The 9,352-nt window shown below is 44.6% G+C and overlaps 1 protein-coding gene and 1 pseudogene across 1 annotated transcript; one reads left to right on the forward strand and one right to left on the reverse strand.

Moving 5' to 3' along the window:
- The first annotated feature begins 1,713 nt into the window (after positions 1-1,713).
- Positions 1,714-1,880, forward strand: LOC116905883 (60S ribosomal protein L39-like). Its single transcript, XM_032908873.1, has one exon. The coding sequence runs from the start codon at positions 1,725-1,727 to the stop codon at positions 1,878-1,880; it is 156 nt and encodes a 51-aa protein (XP_032764764.1). The 5' UTR covers positions 1,714-1,724.
- A 2,691-nt stretch (positions 1,881-4,571) lies between these two features.
- Positions 4,572-4,938, reverse strand: LOC116905797 (annotated as a pseudogene).
- Positions 4,939-9,352: the final 4,414 nt, after the last annotated feature.

Below are 9,352 nucleotides of genomic sequence, written 5' to 3' on the forward strand. Positions count from 1 at the left end.
GCACACCTGCACACACAGGCCACCCACAGAGAACATGCATTCAAAGCCCATGTCACATTCTAGCCTAGTCGCAAGTCCCGTGATCTACTTCATGTTTTTTGTCTTGTTGGCTTCTGACCCTAGAGTGTAGAACTGGGAAGAACAGGGAGCAGAAACTGGAGAAGGCTGTACCTTCTCTGGTATCAGGTCAGATTCTGGCTACTGGAGAGAGAAAGGCCTCGGAGAAGTCACAAGCTCTGGGACAGAAAGGAGAGAGCAGACGGGTGAAGGAAGACTCGGGGAGGGGGGAAAAGCCCTTCTGTGAACTGGGCAGGGTGACTGTTAGCTCACATCCTAACTCATGCTCGCACATGTGTGGGCCACATGAAGGGTCTATAATTGAGACTGGGGCCTGCAGGAGGCAGATGGGCTTCTTGCAAGGAGTCGGTGGGGACATGCTTGGGAATCCAGTGGAAACAGGACTTTATTTTTAAAGGGCCTTAAATTGATGTCTACTAGCCTAAATATAACTGAGTGGCCTTCTCCCCAGCCAGGCCAAACTTCTGAACAAGCTCCAAGACCCTACATAGGAAGAGAAAAATGAGAGAGAGAGAGAGAGAGAGAGAGAGAGAGAGAGAGAGAGAGAGAGAGAGAGAGAGAGCGCCACAGATGGAAAAGGTCACACAGTTAGCCCTCTGGGTGTGCTGGGGGAGGGAGATGGATGAACTGGTTGTAGACACACTGCATTCCCCCGTGGCCTCACACTCAAGAAAGAAAGATTGACGACTGCTGGGCAGTGGAAGAGGGGAGCCAGCACCCACTTTATATCTAGAGTCTGCCTGGCAAACACTTAAGGCCCAGGCTTGAACTCAGCCAACAGTCCAGTGAGAGGAGAGGGAGGCTCCACAAGCATAGATGTTACATGCAGGACAACAACCAAGGGACAAACAGCCAACAATCCTGTATGACATTTAAACGGAAGGTTTTGAGCAGAGAGGATCCACTCTGCCTGCCGGGCTGGAGAACCTGAAAAGTCTTGCCCTCAAAGATGGGCCTTAAAGGACAAGGGCAGAAAAGGAGAAAAAAAACAGCAGGAGGGGGCAGGATGCTTTTGGTGGGGGAGGGGGAGGGAGGTGGAGGCTTCTAAGTAGTCAGATTACACTGGAGTGCAAGAATGTGTGAGTGAGTAGGAGGGAGAGGCTTGCAGCCCCGGGGCTCCAAGCCTCTCTAAAATATGTCTTTGAGTCTGTAGGTAAACAGAGGCCATGGAAGGGTTAGGGCAGGGAAGAAGTCCACATAATCACATCCATTGACAGAAGGCTGATTTGGTAATAAGGTACAGCACAGAGCTTCCCAGAGGCAAGGAAAAGCCCAAGAATGCCCAGGTGGGGGAGATGTCCCGTGAGGCTAGCTACTGCATCAGACCCTCACGCCTCAGGGCCACGGCACAGAAGTCCTGGACTGCATGGGAAGGTTTCCTGAAATGGATGCTCCACTGAGAGGACTCACATGGCCTCGGCCACATGCACTGAGGGCTGGGTTGAAGGGTGCTGTAGTTCAGATACCTAATGTTTCCTTAAGAAGCGTATATTGAAGATTTTGGTCCTTGGCTGTGCTGCATTGCCCAGAGAATGACCTACAAGAGCCACACTTCAAGCTGTGAACGAGCGTGTCTATTAAGAATGAAACAGCTTTTCTCCTTTCCTCCGACATCATGCACTCTACGCCTGGTTCGGCTTCTCGCCATGTCTTCTCACAAGACTTTCAGAATCAAGCGATTCCTAGCCAAGAAACAAAAGCAAAATCGTCCTATTCCTCAGTGGATTTGGATGAAAACTGGTAACAAAATCAGGTACAGTTCTAGAAGGAGACACTGGGGAAGAGGGAAGCTGGATCTGTAAGGATCCACACAATGAAAAGACTGAGAGTTTATACTCATTGTGGTTGTCAATCAGTCCTACCAGATGGATTTCAACATGTTTAACCTGAGACTTGTGTCTAGATTAGGGTGTTTGTCCAATAATAAAATTTAGAACTTGTCAAACTGAAAAAAAAAAAATGAAACAAGTCAGAGTAAAAGAGGAGGAAGGGGAGGAGGAGAAGAGGGAGGAGGAGGAGGAAGAGGGGGAGGGAGACAGAGAGACAGAGACAGAGAGATAGCATCATCAAATCTTAGCAGGTACTCAAGCATCCAACAGGAACTGGGGAAGCCGAGGCAGTCAGCTAGAGTTCTCAGCTAAGCTCTCTCCATGGGTGAGCTCCTTCCCCTTTTGCACTGCAGGTATTTTTAATATCATGAAGTCAACAACAGACCCCTCTGTTGGAACTGACTTACCTTCTAGCTGTTTTCAAGGACACAGTTTACAATCTCTTCCTGATTGTTCATTCTTTTCCCTCACTGTCACAGAGTTAAGCAGCCCACCCTGAGACAAGGGCGTTGGAGGACATTTTGAGACAAGCATGCTTGGGTTTGAAATGGGATGAGGGACAACCACGCACCACGCACATAGAACCAAATGAAAATTTACCAGTATAAAGCACCTGGCCATAGCATTACTGGGAGGTGGTAGAATGTTTAAGAGGTAGGGCCTAGGGCGAGAATGTAGCTCTTTTGAGAGAATGTTTCCCTGTCAGACAGGAAGCTCTGGGTTGGATCATCAGCACAGCATAAGAATGTGGTGGCTTTTCCCAGTGATTCTAGCACTCAGAATGTTGAGACAGGAGGATCAGAGTTCAAGGCCAGCTGCGGCTGCGTAGATCCTGCTTCAAGTATACATAGTAGACTAGAATAGGAAAAAAGAAAACCGGAAGTGGTAGAGCCTGGTGAAAGGAAGTTAGGAAGCTGAGTCTATACCCTTGAAAAGAACATGGAACCTTCTGAGTCACTGCTGTGTTTTCTCTCTGTCCCCTCCCGTTATTTCCTTTCCCTGACTCTTCCTCCACCTAACTCCACACACAGAGAGAGACCTCACTCCTAACCTTTACCACCATTTCTGTGACCAGAATACTTCTTCAGAGCTCAGACGTCTTACAGCAGAGATGACCAGAGTGTGTGTGTTAGTCTGATGACACTGATTATATATGGCCCCAATAGTGACTATATATACTCAAACCAACTATGTACATATGCACCCCACATGCCAGGCCAATGCTAATGGGGTTGATTTCAAATCCTCTTGTTCATTGCTGGTATACAGAGAGGCAGGTTACAGTATTGTTTTAACCTTGTATCCTGTAACCTTGTAACCATGTGTGGGTTCTAGTCAACTCCATTGGATTTTTTCTATGACTCATGTCACCTGCAACAAAAATACCTTTATTTCTTCCTTCCTAATCTGCGTGTGTTCTATTTCCTTTTCATGTCTTAACATATTCCCTATGACTTCTAGTAGTGTTGAAAAGCAGTGGGCTGGGCTTCTTTTGTTCCTTCTCTTGGTTAGGAAGCTTTGAGCTTCTCGTCAGTAAGTAAGTTGTTGGCTATGTGGTTTTTTGTAGACATCTTTTCAAGCTGAGGAAATACCCTTGTGTTCCTAATTTACAGAATGTTGGGGAGAGGGGTCAGGAATAAAGTGTTAGACTGTTTGCTTGTTAATTGGCTAGTGAGTGGGTTGAGTGGTTGGTTGGTTGGTTGGTTGAGGGCGTCATGTATATCCCAGTCTGACTTCAAACCTGCTACAGTCAACCTCTGATTCTCCTGCTTCTACCTCCTGAGTGCTCAGATTACAGAAGTGTTCTACCATGGCTTGTTTTTATGAGTGCTACAGAGGGCACCCCAGACTTTGTGAATACCAGGCAAGCACTCTACCAACTAAGATACATTCCCCTGCCCATGAGCTGAATTTTGTCAATTGTTCTTTGTCGGCTGTTGATAATGATCATATGATTTTTATTTTTTCCTCGCTTATTGAAATGATGGGTGCCATTTTGGTTCATTTTCACAAACTGAACAGCTTCAAATTGCTGAAAGAAATTCCACTGACTTTTAATATATAATTACCTTTATATATTTTGGGATTTGATTTGATAAAATTGCCCTGAATATTTTAGAATCTATGTTTGTGGGAAATAATTGGTCTCCTTTTTCTGCACCGCAGTCTGGCTTTAGGTGATGTTGACATCATAGAATTATTTAGGAAGACCTACTCCCACTTTCTCCCTAGCTCCTAAAAATTACTATAGAGGATTACTGTAATTTCTTCCTTAAATATTTGGTAAAATTTATCAGTGGATCATTATGAACCTGGTTTGCCTTCTATTTTGAAAGATTATTAATTATTGATTTAATCTGCCAAGTAGCTACATGTCTATCAGCGTCTATATTTCTCCTAGTAAGAGTTTTACCTGGGGGTTGGGGATTTAGCTCAGTGGTAGAGCGCTTGCCTACCAAGCCCAAGGCCCTGTGTTCGGTCCCCAGCTCCGAAAAAAAGAAAAAAGAAAAAAAAAAGAGTTTTACCTGGTTGTATCTTCTAAAAAATTGAACAATTTCAACCCACAAATTGTGATAAGTTGGATTTCCATTTTTTGTTTGTTTGTTTGCTTATTTACAGAGAACAAAGGCAGCCGCCTTTATTGAGGTTTATGAACTGACGACTTTACTCAAAGGCTACACACTGAATCTTGAAGCCACCATCTGCCATGTAGTTGATGGCCTCCATGTTGAGGTGGTTGGGGAAGTTGAACTCATGCCCCTCTGGCAGCTTGATGGTCAGGTCAGCTATGTCAAAGGTGATGCACACTCCCTCGATGCTCCCAGGCTGGCAGGGGAAGGTCTCCTGGTGTTCGGTTCTCCAGGCCCCACCATCCTTGCTATTGTACACAATGGTGTTGGCATCCCCATGGACGATGAGGAAGGGGTTGAAATGTAGGCACAGTTGAGCATCCGGGAGCCGCCTTTCCCCGACCTCTGAGACATTTCCCAGGTTTAAGATTCAGATTGCTGGCAACCAGACCACAGGCCATGACCGAAGGGAAGAAGAGATTCCTGCGACCTGCTCCACCAGCTGTCGGAAGACTCCACCAGAGAGATCTCCATTTTCATTGAGGTTTTGAGTGCCTTTAAATTTCTTTCGGGATTTTTCTTTTGATTCTGGTCTTCTTTACACTCCGCTATTTAATCCTCAAGTGCTTGAGAATTTCCCAGCTATTTTTCTACTATTGGTTTCTGCATCCATTTTGTGGTCTGAGAACATTGTGTGGTTCTCTCAGTGCCTTGCATTCTTTTTATCTTTTGATGTCAAACCTGTAATTTCATCACTTTAGAATCTGAGGTAGGAGGAAGATGGGCTCAGAGCTGGCCTGAGTTACTTGACAAGACTATGTCAAAACAAAATGAAACTGCCACAAAAATGTGTGCATAAATCTTTTCTTTGCTTTGATTTTTTTCTATAGTCTATATTGTAACTATTCAGCAAATATTTATTAAATATCTTCTGTGAGTCAAGTATGCATAAAATATTAATTTTTTTATAATTTATAAGTTTGGGGTTTTGCTTGTTTTGCAAGACAGGGTTTCTCTGTATGTAGTCCTGGCTGTCCTAGAACTCACTTTGTAGAGGAGGCTGGCCTCAAACTCAGAGATATCTGCCTTCCTCTGCCTCCCAGGTGCTGGAATTAAAGGCATGAGCCACACCATTCCTGGCATGCTTGTTTTTAGTGGAACACACACACACATACACACATATACACACATACACACACACACACACACACACACACACACACACACACACACACACACACATCCAAAGAAGCCAGAAAAAGATGCTGGGTCCCCTGGAGTTAGAGATGCAGATAGTCGTAGCCTACCAAGCATGGGTGTTGGGAACTGAACTCTGGCCCTCTGCAAGAGCAACAAGCACTCTTAACCACTGAGCCATCTCTAGAAACAGCCAGCATTAAAATTTTAAGGCAAGTGTTGCCAGATAAAACACAGAATGCCTCGCAAAATTTGAATTTCAGATAAACAATGAAAATTTTCTTATCATAACTATTTCCCCAAAATATTGCCTGAAGTCAGTTTAGCCTTTTAAAAAAAAAGTAACAGTATTTATTGTGTGTATGTAATTCAAATTTAACTGAGAACCTGGTCTTTTATTTGCTCAATCTAATAACCACATCACAGGTACAGTTTCAGAAGTAAGTCAAAACCGATGGCCATCTTCAGTGTTCTCAGCACATATGGCCAAAGCAATGTGTTCAGAAAAGTGGGACCAATTTTCTCTCCTCTAACAGCAAATGGAAACACCTGGAGTCCCACAAGAGTGGCAACTTTCAATTCTTTCTTTTAAAAATAAACACAGGGGACAGAAAGGTGGCACTGGGGGTGCTGCCAAGTCTGGTGATCTCAGTTCAATTCCTAGAATCCACTCAGTGGAAGGAGAGAACCAATACCCACAACTCTGACCTCCGCACATGCACTGTGGCACACACACACACACACACACACACACACACACACACACACACCCCACAACTTAAATAATTGCAAAACATATGAATAAACAAAACTTTACTTTTTCATAATAGTGGGAAATGGCCATTCATAAAGCTTGGATTATCACGAATAGCCATTTGCATTTCTACTTATGAATATCATGTTTCTGTTCCTTGTTCATTGGCCTTTTTGGTTTGGAACGTTGTTGTTGTCGTCGTCGTCATCATCATCATCAATCATCTGCACTCTAGCATGTTTGCATGTGTATACGTCCATGTGGGTGTGTGCACATGTGAGTGTAGGCCTGCATGTACATGTGTGTGCTTGTGTGTGCAACGTCGGGTTTCCTCCACCTTCTTTTTTGCAATTGGGTCTCTCACTGAAGCCGAGTTCACCACTGCGTGGACTGGCTGTCCTGGGAGCCCCAGCCAGCTGCTTCCCAGCACTGGCTGTTACAGGGGTGTGAGAGGTTTGAACCCATAGCCTCACGGCTGTGTAGCAAGCACAACTAGGCCGTCTTCCTAGCTCTCTGTGAGCACTCTTAAAGAATGGTACTCTTGTGCCTCTATTTCTCCAAGATTTTTTTATATTGCCTTTTAATTTGGTTCACATTACTTTTCAAATAAATCCACTTGAATATTTTATGCACTTAATCCCTGTCTTTCATATTGTTTCTAGCCTGCAATCTTTTTTTTTTTAGCCTGCAATCTTTTTTTTTTTTTTTTTTTTTTTTTTTTAGAGATTAACATGCCATTCATTTATATTTCCCTTCAGAATCTGTATAGGGTTTTCTTTCAGTTATTTTTATTGTTCGTGCATTGGTGTTTTGCCTGCATGCTTGTCTGTGTGAGGGTGTCAGATCCCCTGGAACAGTTATAGACAGTTGTGAGCTGCCATGTGGGTGCCGGGAATTGATCCGGGATTCTTTAGAAGAGTAGTCAGTGTTCTTAACTGCCCAGCCACTTCCCCCGCCCACCCCACCCCCTTTCAAAAATGTGTTTTTCATTTAATTCATTAAACCATAAGAGGTTTCTCTGGAAATGGTACAGAGTAAGATTCTAAAGTCCCCTTTCTCTTCAAATCTCTAATGTCTCAGCTTTGCTCAAATAAACTAAAGCTTTCCCTTTTCAATGACACATGGTACCTCTTTAATCTTACACATTTAAAAACAAAACAAAACAAACAAAACAAAACAAAACAAAAAAAACCCAAGCTGGTCATGGTGCTGTACAACTTTAATCCCAGCACTGGGGAGGCAGAGCCAATTAAATCTCTGAGTTCAAGGCCAGCCTGGGCTACAATAGTGAGATCCAGGACAGCCAGAGCTACATAATGAGACCCTGTCTTGAAAAAAACCAAAAAAACAAAAACAAAAACATTATTTTCTCTTATTACATCATTTAGCCTCTCTGCACGTGGTTATAGCAGATATACAATGAGGTTACACTGAGATCCACTTGATTTTTAACGAAATACTTCACCCGTGGCTTCACTCTACCTTAGGCATTCTCTAGATTCTGAGAAATAACTGTACATCGCTTCTTTCTGTTTGGTTTCAAAGCATCAGGTCTGCCTATGCTTCCCAGACAGATCTCAAACGTCCTGGACTCAGGCAATCCTCCTGCCTCAGCTTTCTGAGCGTACATGATCATTTCTATCGGCCTTAGAAAATCAGCAATAAGTGTTTGAACTTGAATGCACACAATGTAAAATGCCCTCTGAGGTCAGAAGAGTACTTTAAATCAGCGAGATTAAGCTGAAAATGCGGGGGGTGGGGGGAGAGCATTCAGAGGGGAAAAACTGTTACTCAGCTTTGGTTTACCTTGAATAAAGTGTGTAGTCTCTCTAGGACTCAGGTTCCTCACTGCTAAGATGACAGGGTTGGCCTAGCTGAGCCAAGCCCCTTCCTGCACTGACATTTGCTGACAGTGATTCCCCTGTGCGGGATATCAGATTATGGAAGAAGCAGATCTGTGTGCCAGCCCGCAGGCAGCCCTGCCGTTAGAAGACTAAGCATGATCCTAGCTAGGACTGATGCCCTGGTGGTCTCCAGGGCAACCCCGGCATCAGCCATCTCAGTGAAACACGAAGGTGCTGGACTTTTAAATCAGAGAAGAACAGCATAAAATTAAAGACTCGGTAAGTGGGGTCCTTGGAGGAAAATGTTTTTAAGAGTAACTCCTTAGGCTAGAAAAGGTCGCATTTTGATGGCTCTAGCTTTGAGTTCCAAGGGTCGCGGCAACTGCTTTACAGGGAACATGGCAGCTTTGTTGCAGGACAACAGAGACCCACTCAAGCCAGCTCTTAAGTCTTTCAGGGTCAGGAACATGAATATAAGTGGGACTCACAGGAAAAGACAAGCTGCGGTGGGCTCAGCTCTGGCTCTCACGAGTGGTCCCTCACTGAACCTCTGCTCTGCTCTCTGAGCCTCACTGCCAGCGACTGCCACCTCACTAAGGTCAGCTTTGGGATGGACCCCACTCCATCTGCGCTGGCACATCTTCCCAGGTGCTGTGTCTGTGGCCCCTGGCCTATGTTTCCCATTTACCTCTAGATTCCCCTGAGCAGATTCATTTACCCTAGTTTAGTTTTCAGTGTCAAGCCACATCCATCACTGATAATTGTCGGCTAGCCACCGAATGGGTCACCCTCAGGTGTCCTGACCCAGTCGTATGTGAAGAAGGGAGGAGAGGCATGCCCCAGAGGTCATGACTGTGTAGTTCGTAAGAACAGATGATGGACACCTTCAGCAAAGAGGCCAGTGTCTTTACAGCATATCGCATGAGAACAAAGCAAGTCTGATGCTAAACCTTTATAAAGGAACTCCTTGGAAGAATCCCTCTCAGGACAACCTCTGAAATCCTGTGAGATTCCTGTCTCTTTATTTTTGCTAATGAAACTGCCTCAGGCTGGGGCTGTGCAGCAGGGCTTCTGAGGGTC

The sequence above is a fragment of the Rattus rattus genome, chromosome 7 (assembly GCF_011064425.1).
Source record: "Rattus rattus isolate New Zealand chromosome 7, Rrattus_CSIRO_v1, whole genome shotgun sequence".
Lineage (NCBI taxonomy): Eukaryota > Metazoa > Chordata > Mammalia > Rodentia > Muridae > Rattus > Rattus rattus.